This window comes from Gallus gallus, chromosome 17 (genome assembly GCF_016699485.2).
Source record: "Gallus gallus isolate bGalGal1 chromosome 17, bGalGal1.mat.broiler.GRCg7b, whole genome shotgun sequence".
Lineage (NCBI taxonomy): Eukaryota > Metazoa > Chordata > Aves > Galliformes > Phasianidae > Gallus > Gallus gallus.
The window spans coordinates 8,429,137-8,451,299 of NC_052548.1; the positions used below are offsets into that span (position 1 = coordinate 8,429,137).

The window sequence follows — 22,163 nt, forward strand, 5'->3', positions numbered from 1 at the left end:
ATGGGTTGGGCTTGGGGATCTGAGAGGGCTTTTCCAAACTGAATGACTCTGTGATTTGATGGGATGGGATGAGCAGCCTTCGCTGAGGGCTGCTCCTTGAAAGCCCCACTGCTGGAGAAGGGCACTGAGGTTTTTCTCTGTCGGCACTGAAGACAAATGGAGAGGGTTGGCATAGCTGAGCTTGGGAAACGCTCAGCTGGGGGAGTTATTTGCACCCCCCTGTGAGCACAGCTCTTGTGTTGGCTCCGTACCCCAGCACTAAGAGCTGCTCTTTGCATCCTCCTCTTCCTTCCCTCCCTCCCCAGGTAAAACCTGCCAGCAGGCCGACCCCTGTGCCTCCAACCCCTGTGCCAACGGGGGTCAGTGCGTCCCCTTCGAAGCCCACTACATCTGCCGCTGCACGGCCGGCTTCCACGGGGCCAACTGCAAGCAGGACGTGAACGAATGCAACATCTCACCACCAGTCTGCAAGAACGGTGGCAGCTGCACCAACGAGGTGGGCACCTACCAGTGCTCCTGCAAGCCAGCCTACACCGGGCAGAACTGCGAGCATCTCTATGTGCCCTGCAACCCCTCGCCCTGCCAGAATGGGGGCACGTGCCGCCAAACTGGGGACACCACCTACGACTGCACCTGTCTGCCAGGTAGGGGAGGTGTTGGGGTCATTTTGCTGCTCTTTTTCCTTTGTTTTCCCCTCCCTGAGCGCACACTGCTTCATCCATATCGCCTCCTGGGGAGTGACAAAGCCAAGCATTGCAGCACGCTGCGTTGGATGGCTCTGGGAAGATGTTGGGCAGCTGTGCCTTAAACAGAGAGGTCAGCTGGGGGCTTTTTGAACTTGGTGGTTCACCAAAATAGCTCTTCCAAAACAACTGTTTCAGCAGAGGCCCCTGTGCGGATGCTCATATTCCAGAATAAGAGTGCCTTTTTCCGCTTCAGCTTAATCCACTTCCAGAATGGAATTATTGTCCCAGAATAGCTATTTTAGAAAGTTTCCGAGTGCAGATGGGCTTGGGGAAGGGAGACCCTGCCCGTGCTCACTGCTGCTCCCTCCGGTGAGGACGGGAGGAGCCCGGCCATGCAAGGCAGGGAAATGAGGGGCAGCCTCCAAATGAAGGGTTCCTGCGGGAGCTCAGCGTTCCCATGGGAGCCCCATCCTCCCTCCTGCCCCACCTCCACGGAGCATCCCGGTGCTGCCATCCCTCTGAGATGGGGATGGGCTTTCCCGGCTGGCAAAGATGTGTCTGCATCCTGATACCCATGTCCAAGTGCTCGCATCCTGGTACCCTTATCTAGCTGCTTGCGTCCAGGTGCCCGGATCCAGGTATCCATATCTTGGGACCCAAATCCAGGTGTCCAAATCCAGGTATCCATATCTTGGGACCCAAAACCACGTGCCCACATCCAGATACCCACATCTTGGTCCCCATAGCCCTGTAGGAGCTCCAGCTTCCTCTTCACACCTGCTCACCCAGTCTGGAGCAGATCTCCTACTCTACCAGCAGCACTGGGGCTGATGCAGGGAAGGCAGCCCAGCCCCACAGAGCTGGCATGGTGAGCCCGGAGCCAGCAGCTCCCACAGGCACTGCTCGACGGGAGCAGCACTGCCGCAGGGTCGGGCAGGCTGAGGGTGGCAAGGAGCAGTGCTGGCCTGCCTGCTGCACTGCTGACACTGCACTTCTCCTGGCGTCGGGCACAGCAGGGTGAGGGATTGCCCTGGGGAGCATCGCTGCCGTGGGGGATCGGCGCTCACACCCCGCTGCGGCTGGCGGCGGCTGCCAGGGAATTTGCATGCTGTGCCGGCCGGTTCGCCTCCCATGGGTGGCACAGCCCTACAACAGGGCAGGGTGGGTCCTTGGGGCGGTCACTGGGGTTCTTGGGCAGCCATAGGGCACGGCTTGTCTGAGGGCTGCATCGGCTTCTGGCAGAGGCACAGGAACCGGGGCTGGTGCTGATGATAAGAGTGGTTGATACGCCGGTATGCAGCAAAAACAAAGTCCCCTTGTTTGTTTCCTGACTGCACCGGGCTTCTGAAAGTTCAACTAATCTTGTCTGCTTTATCGTGCCATTGCTGCAGAGTGTAACCCTGAGTTTAAAGTAATTGCAGTACTAATTACTCATTCGGAGGGTTCGAAATTAATCATTTGGAGAGTTAGTGCTGGTAGGCAGGGCATTGCTGGTTATTGCTGCTCAGTCTCAGCTCAACTGCTTAAAAGTGAGGCACAAAAATACCCGCTCATCTGCTTTGGACTGGTGCTGGGGTTGGTGTGTGTCCTTCCCTGCACGGTCCTGATGTGGCCAGTGCTCACAGGAGCACATCCTGCCCATCCCCACCACTGAGCAGCATCCCTGTGTTGGTGCCAACCCCGGAGCAAGGACCAGTGGCCATACCGGGGGTTGAGATGGCAGATATCCCAGTAAGGCCGTTTCATTTCTGCTGCACACGCTGTGGGGTGAGGTCAGGTGCCGTGCAGTTTCCATGTGCGCCGTGCTATCAGATGGAGGTGATAACGCGAACCGAGCAGCCGGGCTGTGCCGAGAGGAGGGCTGAGGTTTACACTGGGCTGTGATTCACGCTGAGAGAGGCCTGGAAACAAAGAATTCCCCTCTGGGGGAAACACTGGCGATGAGGCTCTTTAAATGTGAAATTAAAGCGGGGTGATTCAGCGCCGGGTGCTGCGAGCGGCTGTGGGAGCAGCTCTGGTTCATCCCGTCCCCAGCACAGCCTCCACCGCTCGGGGTGAGCGTGGCGGGGCCGGGGGGATGGGAACCCTGTGCTGAGGATGGGGCTGCTTGCCAGGCTTGGGAGATTGCTACCTCCTGGGGTAACATGTGTGTCAGGAATCGGCCCCGCAGGAGGCGGGACGGGGCTGGGGATGAAACCGGGCGCTGGCTTCAAAGGCACAGGGAGGGGAGCGCCGGCGGGCTGTCTGCCTGCTTACAGCACCTGGCTGCGGGGATGGCGGCGGGAGGGCACCCCCAGTGCTGGGGGGCTGTGGGGATGGTGGCACTGGGTGGGGGTATGGTCACAGGGAGGTGATCCGGTGGCTGTTCTGTGCAGGGTTCACCGGGCAGAACTGCGAGGAGAACATCGATGACTGTCCAGGGAACAACTGCAGGAATGGGGGCACCTGCGTGGATGGTGTCAACACCTACAACTGCCAGTGCCCGCCCGAGTGGACAGGTAGTGCTGGGGGGCAGCAGGAGGACGTGCTGGGGGACACGTCCTGCCCAGAGGATGCGTAGCCGGGTGGGGAGAGCATGGAGACACCTATCTGGGCACAAGGAATTGATGGTACCCTGTTCCCTCACAGGTCAGTACTGCACTGAGGATGTGGATGAGTGCCAGCTGATGCCCAACGCCTGCCAGAACGGGGGCACCTGCCACAACAACCACGGCGGCTACAACTGCGTCTGCGTCAATGGCTGGACGGGTGAGGACTGCAGTGAGAACATCGACGACTGCGCCATGGCTGCCTGCTTCCAGGGGGCCACCTGCCATGACCGGGTGGCCTCCTTCTACTGCGAGTGTCCCCATGGGCGCACAGGTGAGGCCCCATCCCTGCACCACCTCGTGCTGGTTGCAGCTCTTTGCCCGTCCCCCTCGTTCCCCCATGGCCTCCATGCATGGTGAGCTGCGTGCCCAGCATCGTGCTGTTCTCCACAGGTTTGCTGTGCCACCTGGATGACGCCTGCATCAGCAACCCCTGCAACGAGGGCTCCAACTGCGATACCAACCCTGTCAATGGCAAAGCCATCTGCACGTGTCCTTCGGGGTACATGGGGCCAGCGTGCAACCAGGACGTGGATGAGTGCTCACTGGGTGAGTGTTGTGTCCTGGCACCGAGCAGCTTGAGCAGCACAGAAGGGAGAAGCGTCCTATAAGCAGCATTTGTGTCTTGCAGGAGCCAACCCCTGTGAGCACGCAGGGAAATGCATCAACACCCAGGGGTCCTTCCAGTGCCAGTGTCTGCAGGGCTACTCGGGCCCCCGCTGCGAGATCGATGTCAATGAGTGCCTCTCCAACCCCTGCCAGAACGATGCCACCTGCCTGGACCAGATCGGGGAGTTCCAGTGCATCTGCATGCCTGGTGGGTGGGCACACCATGCCGTGATGTTGGGTGCAGGCAGGGAGGGCTTCGTGTGCCCATGAGCATGGATTTGGGCTGGTAGCTATGAGAGGCTGCTGTGCCTGGGGCTAGCACTAAAAGCCCGTGCAGTGATGGGATCTAGGAGATGGGAGCTGGGCACCACCAGCCCTCTGCACTCTTCCTCTTGCTGGCTTGGGATGTGAAATCCATGGTGGATGGTCACAGAGGAGCTTGTGCGTAAGATCCCATCAGCTGGAGCGTGGCTGCTGGGCTGTCCTCATAAAGGCCAAGCACCTGCCTGGTGCCACCTGCCCGTGCTGCCATGTTGCATGCTGGTCCCATGGCACCGAGCTGACGGGGCTCTGGGTCTGTCCACAGGATACGAGGGCGTCTACTGTGAAATCAACACAGATGAGTGTGCCAGCAGCCCCTGCCTGCACAATGGCAACTGCCTGGATAAGATCAACGAGTTCCACTGCGAGTGCCCCACTGGTACGTGGCATCCCTTCTCTGCATCCTTTATGGCATCCCTGGTGCTGGGTGCCTACCCGGGCAGGGCAGAGCCCAACAGTTGGCTCCATCCATTGCAGAGCTGCAGCCCTGCAGCAGTGTGGGATGCTCACAGCAAAACTGTGCCATGAGTGACATCCCCATACGTGCAGCGGGCGGGCGCAGAGCCGCCACTTTGGGGATTTTTTCACCGTTCCAGTGATGGGTTGAGCCCCATTGCTGCACCAGTCCATGGGAGAGGGGAAGGTGGATTAAAGCCCTCGGCTTTGCACTTGAAAAGGCCCCTCTTTGGGAAGGAGGGCCGGGGGCCGGGGGGGCCTCGCCAGCCACTTTGAATGCTGTGTCAAAGTCACGGGGTGGAGCGGAGAATGGGGAGACGGTTAATCTGTGAAAGGAGGTTTTGAAGTTCAGAGACTTTGCTCCTCTAGAGATGTAAATAAGATGCTCTCAATGGTGGGTCGCAGCCCCGCATTCAGGGCCCTGCGCAGCCGTCCCCATGGAAACCCGGCGCCCCGGCTGGGACGTGGGGGGCCCGGCGGGACCTGTGGGCGGTGGGGAGGGGGTGCTGCAGCCATTGGCAGGGATGCGATGTCTGCCTCTGTTTCAGGGTTCAACGGGCACCTGTGCCAGTTTGACATCGATGAGTGTGCCAGCACCCCCTGCAAGAATGGGGCCAAGTGCGTGGATGGCCCCAACACCTACAGCTGCGAGTGCACCGAAGGTGAGGTCCCCGTGTCCTGGGGGGCTTGGGCACATCTGAGCAGGATTGAATCACCTTCTGCCCCATGAAGTGCCATAAAACCACATCAATGAGTTATCAGCGAGCAAAGTGCCAGTCTTCCCAAAACTCACCCCAAATGCCCGCTTCCAGCCAGCCCCGTAATGAGCCCGGTGCTAACGAGGTGTGGCCCCTCAGCGCCCATCCCACCGCACCCCCCGGCAGCGATGGGGAAGGAAGGAAGGAAGGAATAAAGCTGCCTCTATGGGGATGCAAGGTGCAGGGCTGCGGGGCTCGACACACCGAAACCCAAGGAGCGATTGCACAGAATGATGACTTGAGCCCTGGTGGCAAACAGTGGCTCTTTTGTGGAGCAGCTCCCGCCAGAAATCTTCCAGCTGAATGGCCTCTAATTAGTGTCTTGCTAATGCCAAGCCCCGATGAAAAGCTGCTATGTGGGCTTGGCGGGGTCTAGTCAAAGCTGTACTTTGTCTTCGGCTCTCCACCCCCAGCCCATTGGGGAGGGAGCTGGCTGGGAGAATAGGATCTGCTGGGGGGTGATTATTCGGGGGTGCATGCGGCCGCCCCCCCCCCTCCGCACGCTCCGGGACGAGATGCAGGCGAGTGCGGGGCCCCACTCCTGAGCTGAGGCAGCTTAATGCAGATCATTGTGAGCCCCGGGACAAAGCCTGCAACCCAGGCACTGAAAGGCCCCGTGCCCAGGGGGGCTCCACTACCCTGCGCCCTGCACTTGGGGGGTTCTGCTGCACTGGTGCGACTGGTGGAGCGGGTGGGTGCTGCCATGTGCCCGCCTCAGGTGGGCAGGAACATCTCATGTCACGACCTCACATCCCCTATCCTCACCCCAGCGTCCTCCATCCTCACCCCATTGGCCTCCATCCTCACCCCAACATTGTCCATCTGCCCCCCAAATGTGCTCCATCCTCACCGTGTGTCTCCAATGGCTCCAGGTTTCTCAGGTGTTCACTGTGAGATCGACATCGATGAGTGCAACCCCGACCCGTGCCACTATGGGACCTGCAAGGACAGCATCGCCGCCTTCACCTGCCTCTGCCAGCCCGGCTACACAGGCCACCGCTGCGACATCAACATCAATGAGTGCCAGAGCCAGCCCTGCAGAAACGGGGGGACCTGTCAGGACAGGGACAACGCCTACAACTGTCTGTGCCTCAAGGGGACCACGGGTAAGCAATGGGAGCACCTGGGGCGGCGGTGCCGGCGAAGCACCCAGCCTATCCTGGGATGGGTTCACTGTGATGCGCTGCTTTAGGGGATGGCCTGGGGAAGGGGTGTCCTCGGCCGGGGCAGGTTTTCCCAGTTTAGCACCCGCACCCCAGCTGGAAGCTGTCTGCGGGGGAGGCTTTGTTGTGGTGCGGAAGCAGCACCCGTGGGGTTTGTTGTGCATCGTCAGCAGGGCCGGGGGCACCCTGCTAACACCCCCGCTTTCCTCCTCAAGGGCCCAACTGCGAGATCAACCTGGACGACTGCGCCAGCAACCCCTGCGACTACGGCAAGTGCATCGACAAGATCAACGGCTATGAGTGCACCTGTGAGCCGGGGTACACAGGTGAGAGTGGGGCACGGCGAGGCGAGGATTGGGGCACTGTGAGCAGCCGGGGGGGGTGGGGACGTCTTGGGGAGGCTCTGCCCCTGCCTTGGGCACCCGGCAGTGCTGCCACCCCAGCCCAACACCTCCCGCTTGTCTGAGCGGGCGATTCCAGCTGGAGCCAAAATCAAAGGCGTTCCAGTGCCGGGAATCTGACTCCCATTGCATCCACTCCCATGGGTATCGGGTTGCTGCCTTGTCTAACTGGTTTGTTTGATCAACGCTGCAAAAAGCAGAGAGCTTTGATAGCAGCAGACCCCGCCGGCTCCCCGCTCGCGGCACTGAGGGCTGCGGGGCCACGCGGCTCTTTGTGCTCCTGCTTGCCAGGAGCCTTCCATAAAGCCATCCTTTGTCAGCCTCAGCAGGTAGGGTTACAGGCTGAAATTGGCTCCCTCCGATAGTCCCTCCTGAACCACAGGAGCCCACAGCGTGGCCCCCTCCCAACTGCATTGATTTCCCCTCCTGATTGCACTGGATTAAGCCAGAAGGGCAATGCAGTGGTGCGAACTCCCCTTACCCCAGAGGCGGGCCTGGCACACGTGTGTGCCCAGAGATCTGAGACTCCAATATGTGAAGGAGTCTACGTGTCCCGTGTCCCTGCTAGAACTGACACTTTGCTGCTCACCTCTTTCCCAGGGCGCATGTGCAACATCAACATCGATGAGTGTGCCAGCAACCCATGCCACAATGGGGGCACATGCAAGGATGGCATCAATGGCTTCACCTGCCTCTGCCCCGAAGGCTTCCATGACCCCAAGTGCCTGTCCGAAGTGAATGAGTGCAACAGCAACCCCTGCATCCACGGGAGGTGCCACGACGGGCTGAACGGGTAGGCTGGGGCACAGCACTGCTCACACCAAAGCACGGTCAGGTGGCACCAAAACCTCTGCTTTATGCTCTTGTTTTTCCCCAAAGTTACCGCTGTGATTGCGACCCGGGCTGGAGCGGGACAAACTGTGACATCAACAACAACGAGTGTGAATCCAACCCCTGCATGAATGGTGGCACCTGCAAGGACATGACCAGCGGTTACATCTGCACCTGCAGGGAGGGGTTCAGCGGTAAGGATGTGGCTGAGGACACTGCCCTGTGCCAGGGGCTGGGTGGCAGCTCCAGGAGGATGTCCCCATTGACCAGAGGTGTCAGTGGAGGCACAGTGGAGATTCCTATGCCAGGAGGGAGTTGGGGACCTTTGGCAGTCTGGGGTCCCGCGGCTGGAGCTGACAGCAGGAGGTTCTCCATGCCCCTGACTCCATCCCACCCTGTTTTTAAAGCTCTATTTCCTTTTTTTTAACCCAGGACCCAACTGCCAGACCAATATCAATGAATGTGCTTCCAACCCCTGCCTGAACCAAGGCACGTGCATCGACGATGTGGCCGGCTACACCTGCAACTGCCTCCTGCCCTACACAGGTGAGGGGGCAGGAGCCCCTCAGCCCTCCCATAAGGCTGCAAACAGGTCTCTCTGCTCCAGCTCTTCCCCTATGCTTCCCCTGTGCTGCAGCACAGCTGGAGGAAACTGAGAGGAGCATTGAGGAGCAGCTAGTCAGAGCTTCCTCGTCTTCCTCCGCTGGAGAGGGCAGAGGCACTGGGAACCCACCCCACTGCAATGGGGCCTTGTTGGTTCTCCCACAATGGTGCCCAGGGCTGGAAAAAGCAGTCCGAGGCCGCGGGGCCGGGCAATTCTGCTGAGCTGATTCCTGTTTGCCGTCCTCTCGCTTCCGCTCGCACAGAGCAGCAGCCAGAGCACAATAGCAGGAAGCCATGAGCTGTTTCCTGCCTTCGGCAGTGGCCATAGAAACCCCTGGGGGGGGAGGGATGGGGATAGGGCAGGAGCGGAGGGGAAGGCTCTGGAAAATAGCAAAGGGCAGTTCGGGAGATACTGGCTGACAGGGAAGATAAGGGCTCGGAGGGAACGTGTCCCTTGGCTGGATGTAAACAGGAAAAGCAACGGAGGGGGAGGGGGGAAAAGACACCCTGAGCGGCACTTCCCGTCCAGAGGAAATGTGCGGCCTTTTAACGAGGCCCAGATTGCAAGGGTTTAAAGATCTGTGGGGGCCAGGGGTCATAGAGATGAAGGAGAGGGCTCTGGATGGGCAGCTGCAGGAAGCATGCTGAGGGCAGGCGGAGGCTGCGTGGTCACCGATGTCCCCTGGGAGGTGGTCAGCGGGCACCTGTCCCTGTGCAGGAGCCACCTGTGAGGACGTGCTGGCCCCCTGCGCCGGCGGCCCCTGCAAGAACGGCGGCGAGTGCCGGGAGTCAGAGGACTACAAGAGGTTCTCGTGCAGCTGCCCGCCCGGCTGGCAAGGTGAGCCTGCTCTGCGGGGTGGGCCTGGGGCGCAGTGACCAGCCCTGGTGCTTCTGCCAGTGCCCCCCGGCTCATGTGGTTCCCATCCCGCTGTCCCGCAGGCCAGACGTGCGAGATTGACATCAATGAGTGTGTGAAGAGCCCATGCCGCAATGGGGCCACGTGTCAGAACACCAACGGGAGCTACCGCTGCCTGTGCCGGGTGGGCTTCGCGGGCCGCAACTGCGACACCGACATCGACGACTGCCAGCCCAGTAAGAGCCAGGGGCACCCGGGGCTGTGTGTGCTCCCCAGGGCTGGGTCAGCCTCCCCGTGCTCAGAAAGCTGTGTCTCTGTGTGGGTCCGGGCCTGTCGGGCTTTGGGAATGTCTCAGCCCCATCCCCATGGGGCTGCGTCAATCTAGGCCAGGTGGTGGCTGGCAGGAAGGAGGCTGGGGGGGACGGTGACGTGCAGGCAATGAGCAAGTGTGTCCCGTGTGCCTCGTGCTTTCCCAGCTGGGGCTGGGCTGGCCTCTGTCCCATCCCTCTGTGTGTGGGGAGAACACCAGGGTGGGACCCGTTGCACCCAACGCATGCGTGCCCCATTTCCAGATCCGTGCCACAATGGTGGCTCCTGCTCGGATGGCATTGGCACATTCTTCTGTGAGTGCCTGGCCGGCTTCCGTGGGCTCAAGTGCGAGGAGGACATCAATGAGTGTGCCAGCAACCCCTGCAAGAACGGGGCCAACTGCACCGACTGCGTCAACAGCTACACCTGCACCTGCCCCTCCGGCTTCAGCGGCATCCACTGCGAGAACAACACACCAGACTGCACTGAGAGGTACTGCCAGCATGGGGCTGGGGTCCCTGGGTGGGCTTGGAGGGGGTTTGGGACTGGTATCCAGTACCAAGAGTGTCAGCCATGGGGGTGACTCATGAGGATGTGGTGTTTGTGCTTCCAGCTCCTGCTTCAATGGGGGGACCTGCGTGGATGGCATCAACACCTTCACCTGCCTCTGTCCATCCGGCTTCACGGGCAGCTACTGTGAGCACAACATCAACGAGTGTGACTCCAAGCCCTGCCTGAACGGGGGCACGTGTCAGGACAGCTACGGGACGTACAAGTGCACCTGTCCCCAGGGATACACTGGGCTCAACTGCCAGGTAGTGAGAAGATTCCAGGGGTCCCTGTATGCAGGGATGGGGCTTCTCTGGGCCTGACCTCCTCCCTTGCTTTCCCTGCACAGAACTTGGTGCGCTGGTGTGACTCCTCGCCCTGCAAAAACGGGGGCAAGTGCTGGCAGACCAACAACCTGTACCGCTGCGAGTGCAACAGCGGCTGGACGGGGCTCTACTGTGATGTCCCCAGCGTCTCCTGCGAGGTGGCTGCAAAGCAGCAAGGTACATCCCTGCCACCATGCCCTGTGCACGGCCTGGGATTCCCCAGGTTTCCCAAGGATTGCTGTCACTGTGGTGGGATGCACCGTTTTCCTGGGTGTCACTGAGGTCCCCGCATCTCACTGCTCTCTCTGGCAGGTATCGACGTCGCTCATCTCTGCAGGAACTCAGGGCTCTGTGTGGACAGTGGCAACACTCACTTCTGCCGCTGCCAGGCCGGCTACACCGGCAGCTACTGCGAGGAGCAGGTGGATGAGTGCTCCCCCAACCCCTGCCAGAACGGAGCCACCTGCACCGACTACCTGGGGGGTTATTCCTGTGAGGTGGGAGCTGCTCTCTTGTGTTGGGCTCTTTCTGGGGGTTGCAGTAACTCAGGCGGATCGGGAATAGATCAGGTGTTTGTATGTTCTGTGCACCGTGCAGCAGCTGGGTGAAGGTCTCTGACAGCTCTCCTCTCCTCTCCTCACAGTGCGTGGCTGGTTATCATGGAGTTAACTGCTCAGAGGAGATCAATGAGTGCTTGTCCCACCCATGCCAGAATGGAGGAACCTGCATCGATCTCATCAATACCTACAAATGCTCCTGCCCCAGAGGAACTCAAGGTAAATTAATTCCCCAGGCTGGGGCATTAGCGGGTGGAATGCAGATATCCTTGGTATCTGCTCATTAGCTGCTCGGGCTTGCAGAAGCAAATGCAGCAATAGAGGATTGCGTGTGCTGGCGGGCTCAGCCATCAAGGCCACGTGGCCTTGGGCACGAGCTGCATGGGCTGCGTGCTTCCCACTGAGCGGTGGCTCAGACTGCCATTGAGTTGGTCAGGCTCAGCCCCTTCGCAGGGAAGGTTTGCACGAGGGACCTCCGAGCCCCCCGATACTGTTTGATGAGCTGTGTGGGTTGTTCCCCCATTTCTCTAGGGGTGCACTGTGAGATCAATGTGGATGACTGCAGCCCTTTCTTTGATCCCGTCACCCTGGGGCCCAAGTGCTTTAACAATGGCAAGTGCACGGATCGGGTAGGTGGCTACAGCTGCATCTGCCCCCCTGGCTTTGTAGGGGAGCGCTGCGAGGGAGACGTCAACGAGTGCCTCTCCAACCCCTGCGACGCGCGCGGCACCCAGAACTGCGTGCAGCGGGTCAATGACTACAAATGCGAGTGCCGGCCCGGCTACGCAGGTGAGCACCGCGTGCCGCCCGCTGCCTGCAGTGCACCCCGAGCACCTCGCACGCCCTGCTTTGCAGCTCACGCCCTCCTGTCCCTCTGCAGGGCGTCGCTGTGACACCGTGGTGGATGGCTGCAAGGGCAAACCCTGCAGGAATGGGGGAACGTGCGCTGTGGCCAGCAACACCGGCCGCGGCTTCATCTGCAAGTGCCCCCCGGTAGGTTCCCGCTGTGCTCCTGCTTTGAGCGTGGGGAAATGAGCCCCTTCCATTGGGAGGAGAATCCACGCATCCAAGCCTTCTTCATCTGCTGGGTCAGGGAGGAGCAGGAGGGTCAGCGCTGCCGGTGTGACACCCAGCTCTGGGGCAGGCTCCTTTCTGCCTGGTGGGGGACGGTTCATGCCACGTAAATGTGGGACAGGCAGAGATGGAGAAGAGTTCCCTTTGTTTTCAGGGGGATGCTCTAATGGGGTTCGTGCTGTAGGTGATTTTGCCCATCACTAGTTTCAGAGGCGGCACCACAGCTGTGCCCTTAGATCTGATTCACCACGTTTGGGCTGAGTTTCCCAGCGCACACACGTGCGGTCCTACCAGGCCATAGGACTGACCCCTCCATGCTGTCCCCTCCCCAGGGCTTTGTGGGTGCCACCTGCGAGAACGACTCCCACACCTGCGGGACCCTGCACTGCCTGAACGGTGGCACCTGCATCTCCATGCACAAGAGCTCCAAGTGTGTGTGCGCAGCGGCCTTCACGGGCCCCGAGTGCCAATACCCGGCCAGCAGCCCCTGCATCTCCAACCCCTGCTACAACGGGGGCACCTGCGAGTTCCTCAGCGACGCCTCCCCTTACTACCACTGCAACTGCCCCGCCAACTTCAACGGCCTCAACTGCCACATCCTCGACTTTGATTTCCAAGGCGGCTTCGGGCAGGACATCATCCCACCCAAAATCGAGGAGAAGTGTGAGATCGCCGTTTGTGCGAGCTATGCTGGCAATAAGATCTGTGATGGGAAGTGCAACAACCACGCCTGCGGCTGGGACGGCGGCGACTGCTCGCTCAATTTCAACGACCCCTGGAAGAACTGCTCACAGTCACTGCAGTGCTGGAAGTACTTCAATGATGGCAAGTGTGACTCGCAGTGCAACAACGCGGGCTGCCTGTATGATGGGTTTGACTGCCAGAAGTACGAGGGGCAGTGCAAGTAAGTGACTCGTTGGTCCTCTTGCTTTAGAGCCGTGAGCGCTGCAGTCCTCTGGCGGGGTCTTCATTCTCTTCTCCTGCATGTAGGGCTGCATCTCAAGTCCCCATAGTTCTCCCTGGTCCTACAGAGTTCTGTGCACATTTGGGAGCTCTCTTTGTTTGGCTTTGCTGCCCTGACCTGCATCGTGCCACAAATGTGCGTTTTGTGACCAGCAGTAGTGGCACAGTGAGGTTCAGTGTAGGGAAGATGAAGCAGGAAGCATGGTGATGTGAGAATCCAGGCACGTCGCAGGCATTGTCTTTGACAACAGCGGGGACTTGTCCAGGAATCTGGGAGCAAATTCTAATCTGAATAACTATTTTGTGTCCTCATGTCTTCTCTGGGTCTCAGCAATTTGCCCCTTGCATCTAAAATGTGACTTGTAATGTAGCTCACAGCACTTCTCCCTGTTCTCTGGCATCTAGACTGTGACTTAGGACACAACAGCTGCTGTCCTTCACCCCTTCGATGAGCACTTTGCAGTGCTCATGCATGGCACAATTGCCTTCCATGTCAACTGGTCCCATATCCATTAAGATAAATAATATTTACACAAAAGAGAGCTCTTTGGGAAGCACAGACTATTTTCTTAGCAATAATCGTAGAATCATAAAATCATTAAAGCTTGACTACTAAGATCATTTAGTCCAACCGTTGACCCGTAGCACGCACAGCACCTGCTCTAATTCATTCCTCTGTCTTTCTTCCCTTCTGCCCAGCCCTCTGTACGACCAGTACTGTAAGGACCACTTCTCAGATGGTCACTGTGACCAGGGCTGCAATAACTTTGAGTGTGAGTGGGACGGGCTGGACTGTGCAAACAACATGCCCGAGAAGCTGGCGGATGGCACGCTGGTGGTGGTGGTCCTCATCACCCCCGAGAACCTGAAGAACAATTCCTTCAATTTCCTGAGGGAGCTGAGCCGTGTGCTGCACACCAATGTAGTCTTCAAGAAGAACGCCAAGGGAGAGTACATGATCTTCCCATACTATGGCAACGAGGAGGAGCTGAAAAAGCACTACATCAAGAGGTCAACGGAGGACTGGGCAGATATGTCCAGTGCTGTCATCAACAAGGTGAAGAGCAGCCTTTACTCGCGGGCTGGCAGGAGGCAGAAGAGAGAGCTGGATCAGATGGACATCAGAGGGTAAGGGGCCTCTGTCACAGAGCAGGGTTGGTTTTGTGCCTTGATAATAATAACGCAGAATTGCAGAACCATTAAGACTGGGACGGCCCTCTCAGATCCCCAACCTCAGTCTGTCCCACCGTGCCCTCTGACCACATCCCTCAGTGCCACATCTCCACTGTTCTGGAACACCTTCAGGGATGGTGGCTGCCCCGCTTCCCTGGGCAGCTGTGCCAGTGCATTACCACTCTTTTGGAGAAGAAATCTTTCCTAATACCCAACCTGAACCTCTGCACAGTGCTGCGGGGCTCCCACACTGGGTGTTGCTGGGCAGGGGGGCTGGCCCAGCTGATGTCTGCTCGCAGGAAGGCGTTGGGCTAAGCCTCAGGTTCTCCCTGGGAAATGCTTCCAAGAGCTTTGTTGTAAAACTCAATCGCTGCAGACTGTGTTTGGAGCTCTTTTGTATAAACATATAGATCTGACCTTCCCTCTCTGTGGACTCAATCAAAAGTCAACGAAACCAAAGGAGTTTGAGCAGTGAAACTGATGTGAAAGATCTTAAGGCTCCCAAACAGCCTTATTTACAATATTGTAGTGTCTGGGTAGTTTCAGAGCATGGTGCAGCAGGTTCCCTTGCATTCCTGTAGATAAGGAGTCAGGCTTTGCAGTGTTCATGGAGGCAGATCCAATAGACCACCAGTGTGAGCCCAGGGCTCGGGCCAAGGAGAAGAGACGAGATGGGCTCACACCTCCTGCTGCCCTGCAGGGTGAGTGATGGTGGCCCCTCACTTCCCATTGACTCTTCTCTCGCAGATCCATCGTCTACTTGGAGATTGACAACAGGCAGTGCATCCAGTCGTCCTCCCAGTGCTTCCAGAGCGCAACCGATGTGGCGGCCTTCCTGGGGGCCTTGGCCTCCCTGGGCAACCTCAACATTCCCTACAAAATAGAGGCCGTCAAGAGTAAGTGCAGCTGATGAGAGCCTGAAACTTCCCCACCTCATCCGTGCTCAGTTATCGGTGTGATGGCTCAGGTGCCACATTGGAGCGCAATCTGGTTTTAATAACTCTGCATCTTTTTATTCCCTCAAGTCTGCTTTTAAAAACAATACCAAAAGTGTTTATGATTTTTGCTTATTCCGGGTTTATTTCAAAATCATTATCACTATAAAAGTTAAAAAAAAAAAAGCCCACGCAGCCCAACCAGCTCCGATCAATCAGTGACATGCAAGGAGTTGAAGTTTGTATCTTGAAAATCCCCCCTAAATCCTTTTGTCTTAACAGCTCAATGCAAGCGCAATGATTTGAAGTTTGCTAATCCTTTTCCTTACAGGAGAAAAAAGTAAAGCTGTCTCCTGATGCAGGCTGCCTTGTGCAGGGGAGAATTTGCCGATAGTTTGCAATTCTGATTAATAGCGTATAAAATGACCTTATTTTGGGAGGGGGCTGATTTAGATCAGCCTTGGGTCCCTTTATTAACTAATTTTCCTTCATTTCCACTCTGTCACTCGTTTGCTATGCAGCTCCATGTCTCAGCGTCTCTCTGTGCCCCACTGCTTTCCAGGTGAAACGGCGGAGCCCGCGAGGAACTCCCAGCTGTATCCTATGTATGTGGTGGTGGCTGCACTGGTCTTGCTTGCCTTCATTGGAGTGGGAGTGCTGGTGTCCCGCAAGCGGCGCAGGGAGCATGGCCAGCTCTGGTTCCCAGAGGGCTTCAAAGTGACGGAGTCGAGCAAGAAGAAGCGCCGGGAACCACTTGGGGAAGATTCTGTTGGACTGAAGTGAGTAATGGGGTTGTTATCTGACAGGCACGGCAGAGCGGGGCTGTCTGGGGGCTCTTCTGAACCGTCCCTTCGGTTTTGTTCTCTAAGGCATCATAGAGGAGCGGTGGGGAGGAGAGAAGTGGGGGTTTGTATTGTTCTGCATTGGGAAAACCACACTTTAGTTTGGAGGAGGTTTTTTGATGCTTCTTGGTCCGTTGGTTCTTGGGAGAGTACGAAAGGCACCTTGAGGGGAATGTCCCGAAAATCAGCCTCGTTGATTCTTCAGTGCATGCATAAAGCACAGCCCATCACATATCAGTCCCTGCAGAGGAACTAATTCTTGGCATGGTTTTGTTCTCAAAGACCCCTCAAAAATGCTTCTGACGGCACGCTGATGGACGACAACCAAAATGAGTGGGGTGACGAGGAGACCCTGGACACCAAGAAGTTCAGGGTAAGCTGCTTGCAGGGTTCCCTTTCTACACTGCAGCAGCCGCTCTCAGGGCTGTGGCATGGAAAGAACAGAGCTCCATGGAAAGCAGCACACGGGATGTCCCTTGGGGCTTCCCAAGGCCGCTTTCTAAACCTGCTTGCAATGCAAACGCACCTGTGCAGCTTGCAGAACTTCCCACCTTGCAGCTCAGCTCCCCCATCCCATGCTCAGCATTTGTTGTTGTCCCTCAGTTCGAGGAGCAGGCGATGCTGCCCGACACGGATGACCAGACGGACCACAGGCAGTGGACTCAGCAGCACCTGGATGCTGCCGACCTCCGCATCTCCTCCATGGCCCCTACCCCACCACAGGGCGAGATCGATGCAGACTGCATGGATGTCAACGTACGAGGTCCAGGTAAGGCTCTTTGCCTTCTCTTCTTGGCTCGTCTCAGATCCTCACTGCCTGTGGATGGGCAGTCCCAGAGCTCCCATCTCCATTTTTAATGCGCTGTCCCTGCCCTCTCAGCCACATGTCACAATTAGCGCTCACCCCTCTGCATGGCACAGTTGCTGTTCTGCGTGAGACACTCCGCCAAATTCTGCTTTCAACAAGATCTCTTCATTTAATCACAGAGAGGGAAATCAGAGGATACAGAAGAGCCATTAAATCATTCCACTTCTCCCCTGCCCTTGGGTTGGAAGGGGCCTTAGAGATCATCCACTTCCAAATGCACATTTCACGACCTTCTTTCCAAGCTTTTGGCTATATGAATAGTTAGTAGACATTTAAAGTGTTTCAAACATTTGGTCTTCCCCATCTCTCTGAAACTGTCTGCTGAAATAATGGAAATAGCTAAGGCTGTGCTGTGCCACACTGAAGTGTGTGCTGAGCAACCCTTCGTATTGATCGCACCTGGCGTGTCAGTGTGCCAGCCAGCAGACAAAGCAGGAAAACCAGAGAGTGCTGAGATAGCCACGGAGGAATTTCACATCCATATCAGAGGAAGGATATTTGTGTTTGATGTGCAGAAGCAGTCAGGAACTCAGTCTATATGTACCCACGGGAATAAGCATCTACTGCAGACAGAGCATCTCGCTGAGCCGCCCGCGTTACGGGAAGGCAGCGAGCCTTTTCTCACTGATTTCCCCCATGCTTTTCAGACGGCTTCACGCCCCTCATGATCGCCTCGTGCAGCGGAGGAGGGCTGGAGACTGGCAACAGCGAGGAGGAGGACGATGCCCCTGCAGTCATCTCAGATTTCATCTACCAAGGCGCCAGTTTGCACAACCAGACTGACCGCACCGGCGAGACCGCGCTGCACCTGGCTGCCCGCTACTCGCGCTCCGACGCTGCCAAACGCCTGCTGGAAGCCAGTGCTGATGCGAACATTCAGGATAACATGGGCAGGACCCCTCTGCACGCCGCTGTCTCTGCTGATGCCCAAGGAGTCTTCCAGGTAAAAGGGTCCTTTCACCACTGCTTTTCTGCTGAAAGCGTTTGTCAGCGGTGCGGGTCGGTTGGGACCGTGGGCAGCCTCATCCAGTGGGTGGCAACCAGCCTACAGCAGGGCTTGGGGCTGGATGGGCTTTAAGGTCCCTTCCAACCTGCCCGATATGGTTCTGTGACACCCCCCAAGAAGGGCTTGCGAGCTCTGCATGTCTCTGAGGTCTGTCCCACCTAACGTCTATGCTTCCTCTGGCTGGGGCAGATCCTGATAAGGAACAGGGCGACTGATCTCGATGCCCGAATGCACGACGGGACGACCCCACTGATCCTGGCTGCTCGCTTGGCTGTGGAGGGGATGCTGGAGGACCTCATCAACTGCCACGCAGACGTCAACGCTGTGGATGATCTGGGTACAGTGGGAGGCTAAAGAAGAGGAGGGCTGCTTTACTAGTCCCCTTCCCACTCACTCATTCTTGCTGTGTTTCCTGGCCTTCCCCTGTAGGCAAGTCAGCACTGCACTGGGCAGCTGCTGTGAACAATGTCGAAGCCGCAGTCGTCCTCCTGAAGAACGGTGCCAATAAGGATATGCAGAACAATAAGGTAGGGTCTTCGGGGCTGACCAGTGGGCAGAGAAAGAAGTATTTGGGCACTGTGTTAAAAGGCACTTTGAGCCTGTAATACAACACTGTCTGGCACTGAGGCTGTTGTTCTGCTGTGACTCCGGGTGTGGGGTTTGGTGTTAAGGGTTATGCCGTATGCAGTGCTTGGTAGGGGGTACAGAGTGGTGCTACCTGGAGGACAAATGAGCGCAGACCTAACTTCATCTGGGTTCCTAGGAGGAGACCCCGCTGTTCCTCGCCGCCAGAGAAGGGAGCTACGAAACAGCCAAGGTTCTGCTGGACCACTTTGCGAACCGCGACATCACGGACCACATGGACCGGCTGCCGCGGGACATCGCGCAGGAGCGCATGCACCACGACATCGTGCGGCTGCTGGATGAGTACAACCTGGTGCGGAGCCCTCCGCTGCACAGCGGCCCTCTCGGGGCCCCCACGCTGTCCCCCCCGCTCTGCTCCCCCAGCAGTTACATCGGCAACCTGAAGCCGGCCGTGCAGGGCAAGAAGGCCAGGAAGCCGAGCACCAAGGGCCTGAGCTGCAACGGCAAGGATTCCAAAGACCTGAAAGCCCGGAGGAAAAAATCACAAGATGGAAAAGGCTGTCTGCTCGACAACTCCAGCGTGCTGTCCCCAGTGGACTCCCTGGAGTCACCCCACGGGTACCTGTCCGACGTCGCCTCCCCTCCGCTGATGACTTCTCCGTTCCAGCAGTCCCCTTCCATGCCTCTGAACCACCTGCCTGGCATGCCCGACGCCCACATGAGCATCAACCACCTCAACATGGCAGGGAAGCAGGAGATGGCCCTGGGCGGCTCTGGCAGGATGGCCTTCGAGGCGGTGCCGCCGCGCCTCTCGCACCTCCCCGTCTCCAGCCCCAGCACGGCGATGAGCAACGCCCCGATGAATTTCTCCGTCGGCGGAGCTGCCGGCCTGAGCGGGCAGTGCGACTGGCTGAGCCGGCTGCAGAGCGGCATGGTGCAGAACCAGTACGGCGCCATGCGGGGCGGCATGCAGCCGGGCACGCACCAGCAAGCACAGAACCTGCAGCACGGCATGATGAGCTCCCTGCACAACGGGCTGCCCAGCACCAGCCTGTCGCAGATGATGAGCTACCAGGCCATGCCCAGCACCCGGCTGGCCTCCCAGCCCCACCTGCTGCAGAACCAGCAGATGCAGCAGATGCAGCAGCCCGGCATGCAGCCGCAGCCCGGAATGCAGCCGCAGCCTGGCATGCAGCAGCCTCAACAGCAGCCCCAGCAGCAGCCCCAGCCGCAGCAGCACCACAACCCCGGCTCCAACGCCAGCGGCCACATGGGCCAAAATTTCCTCGGTACTGAGCTGAGCCAGCCCGACATGCAGCCGGTGAGCAGCAGCGCCATGGCGGTGCACACCATCCTGCCCCAAGATTCGCAGCTGCTACCCACCTCTCTGCCGTCCTCCCTCGCGCAGCCCATGACCACCACGCAGTTCCTGACCCCCCCTTCCCAGCACAGCTATTCCTCCCCGTTGGACAACACCCCCAGCCACCAGCTCCAGGTGCCCGACCACCCCTTCCTCACTCCCTCTCCGGAGTCTCCAGACCAGTGGTCGAGCTCCTCGCCCCACTCCAACGTGTCCGACTGGTCCGAGGGCATCTCCAGCCCCCCCACCAGCATGCAGTCGCAGATGGGACACATCCCCGAGGCCTTCAAGTGAGACCCAGTGGGGCTCAGGGACTGCAGCCTGAGAGACAGCTGCTTTTTTGTTGTTCAACAGGACGCTGGATGCTTTTATTAAAGGATCCTTTTTTTTAAAATACGTTTTTATACAAAAGTAAAAAAAAAAAAAGACAAATTAATGCTTTGTTTTCCTTTTTTTTTCCTTTTTTTTTTTAAGTATTTATTTATGTACTTTTTATTTGACACCAGAACACTGCCTTTTTTTATTTATATGTTCTATTGTTAAGAACTCAATGTGAGACACCAGTTGTTGTGTTTCGAGGAATCGTAAAGATGAGGTTTTTATGGGACATTCTCTTTTGCTTGGGGTTCGTTGTGCTGATTTGAGAGGAGATGTTTATGTGAAGCTATAAGCGACCATTCAGGATTCTGCAATGCCATTAATTTATTGTGTTTTGTTTTGTTTTGTTTTTTTTCTCTCTTTCAATTCAGAAAGAGATGGGAGAAAGAAAAGAGGAAGAAAAAAAATTGACTAAAAATGCCACTCCATAGGGGAAATAACTGCAGCGTGGGTGGGTTTGGGAAATGTACTTTAAAATGTTTCCTTTGCTGTTCTATCCGAGAGGACATTTTATGGTACCGCTCCTTGTTTAAATTTCAGTATTATAGAGTTGTATATTTGCCTTGGTAATAGGAATTTTTGTTCTCTCTCGTTTTTATATATATATAAATATATATTTAAATGATTTTTATGATTTAAAAAAAAAAGAAAGAAAAAAAAAAGAAAATAATCATGTCTATAGACCTGTAAGGACAGGCGTGAGATAAAACAAACCAGCAGCCGCCCCACAGAGCAAGAAGAGCACCTGCCACGCTTTCTGAGGGCAAAGCCATAAGCACGGGGTATGGTCCGAACCCACAGCCGTGGAGCTCATACACAGAGCAGACTGAACTTCACTTCGAATATCTTTCCTCTTTTTTTTTTTAGTTGCTGTTTTTTTGTGTTTGCGTTTGAGTAAGTGTCGAAGAAAGCAATGCCGATGTAAACTCGTAAACCGCATCCTTATTTTAAGGATGGCTGCCTATGGTAGAGGGGATGTCTGAAGGCAGACAGCCCGAGGAGGTGAGGAAGCCCTGCAGCCCCACGGCCACTGGGCCGGAGCTGGGGCAGCACAGCCCGGCTGTGCTTGGAGCCACTGACGTTTTGTTCTTGGAGTGCTGCATCTTTTTTTATATTGATGTACACTCGTTCTGTGTATCCTGTAAAATACAGTATAAGCCTGTGGCAGATTTTAATGTTTGTAAATACGTTTTGCTTTTTTTTTTTTTTTTTTTTTTAAGAGAAGGTGGATTTTGTTTCAAAAATCTAAATGAGCAAGTCTTAAATCTATCGGAAACGTATCGCCTTGTAGAGGTGTTGGGATCTCACTCGCTCGGGTGCAAAGGCAAGCAGACACCCTATGACTGGAGCTATGGGACAGGCAGATAGAGAGCAGCTAATCCACAAAACCTAAGAAAAGGGTTCTTCTTCCTCATTCCTTTCTATTAGAACACCAAATAAAACGGATTTCTCAAAGCACAGAGCTTTGAGCACTCATCTTAGTGAACATTTCAGGCCGTTGTTATTGTGACATCCCTAAAATGAGTGATTAAAAACATCACGTGGTGTTGAATCTTCCTATGTTTTATAAACTAGAGTGTAGTTTAAGAAAAGATATCTTCTGTAATAAAGTTATCTACATGCAAAGTTGTAGTTTGCAAAAATGATGTATTTTTTTTGGTTAACTGATTTGCAATAAATGATGCTTCTGGGCATCTAGATTTTACTAAAACTGGAACTTGGTGTTTCTGTTGTGGCCTGACTGCAATCTGGGCTTGATACCCGCTTGGCTTTCCATGCTGCAGGGCTGTCCTCTGCTCAGTGGCACTCCCTCCTTACCAAAGCCCCCACGTGTGAGGGGTGCACTGAGCCTCCTGCTGAGTCCTCCTGTGCTCCGGGTGCCCCAACCTCCCCCACTGCCTCTGCTGTCAGGATGGGACCCAAGAGGGGGAGCGCTGAAAACGTGCTTTGCAACCTTCCGTGTGCA

At 56.6% G+C, this 22,163-nt stretch overlaps 1 protein-coding gene across 4 annotated transcripts in view; it reads left to right on the top strand.

Moving 5' to 3' along the window:
• NOTCH1 (notch 1) overlaps positions 1-21,918 on the top strand; it is a 35,639-nt gene extending 13,721 nt beyond the window's left edge. For 2 of the 4 annotated variants that reach the window (XM_046901649.1, XM_046901650.1), the window contains exons 4-34: positions 306-644; positions 3,062-3,184; positions 3,315-3,548; positions 3,668-3,823; positions 3,906-4,091; positions 4,470-4,583; positions 5,209-5,322; positions 6,291-6,524; positions 6,797-6,907; positions 7,583-7,775; positions 7,862-8,007; positions 8,246-8,359; positions 9,135-9,254; positions 9,356-9,508; positions 9,845-10,073; positions 10,195-10,396; positions 10,480-10,633; positions 10,769-10,953; positions 11,100-11,232; positions 11,545-11,802; positions 11,894-12,006; positions 12,420-12,991; positions 13,750-14,178; positions 14,971-15,119; positions 15,721-15,937; positions 16,283-16,373; positions 16,604-16,769; positions 17,516-17,811; positions 18,064-18,211; positions 18,304-18,401; positions 18,638-21,908. In XM_046901649.1, the coding sequence (XP_046757605.1) occupies positions 306-644; positions 3,062-3,184; positions 3,315-3,548; positions 3,668-3,823; positions 3,906-4,091; positions 4,470-4,583; positions 5,209-5,322; positions 6,291-6,524; positions 6,797-6,907; positions 7,583-7,775; positions 7,862-8,007; positions 8,246-8,359; positions 9,135-9,254; positions 9,356-9,508; positions 9,845-10,073; positions 10,195-10,396; positions 10,480-10,633; positions 10,769-10,953; positions 11,100-11,232; positions 11,545-11,802; positions 11,894-12,006; positions 12,420-12,991; positions 13,750-14,178; positions 14,971-15,119; positions 15,721-15,937; positions 16,283-16,373; positions 16,604-16,769; positions 17,516-17,811; positions 18,064-18,211; positions 18,304-18,401; positions 18,638-20,113 (7,253 nt within the window). In that variant the 3' untranslated portion in view covers positions 20,114-21,908. Of the gene's footprint in view, positions 1-305; positions 645-3,061; positions 3,185-3,314; positions 3,549-3,667; positions 3,824-3,905; positions 4,092-4,469; positions 4,584-5,208; positions 5,323-6,290; positions 6,525-6,796; positions 6,908-7,582; positions 7,776-7,861; positions 8,008-8,245; positions 8,360-9,134; positions 9,255-9,355; positions 9,509-9,844; positions 10,074-10,194; positions 10,397-10,479; positions 10,634-10,768; positions 10,954-11,099; positions 11,233-11,544; positions 11,803-11,893; positions 12,007-12,419; positions 12,992-13,749; positions 14,179-14,970; positions 15,120-15,720; positions 15,938-16,282; positions 16,374-16,603; positions 16,770-17,515; positions 17,812-18,063; positions 18,212-18,303; positions 18,402-18,637 lie in introns of all 4 variants that reach the window. The other 2 variants (NM_001397796.1, NM_001397797.1) reach the window with 2 other exon arrangements.
• The last annotated feature ends 245 nt before the right edge of the window (positions 21,919-22,163 follow it).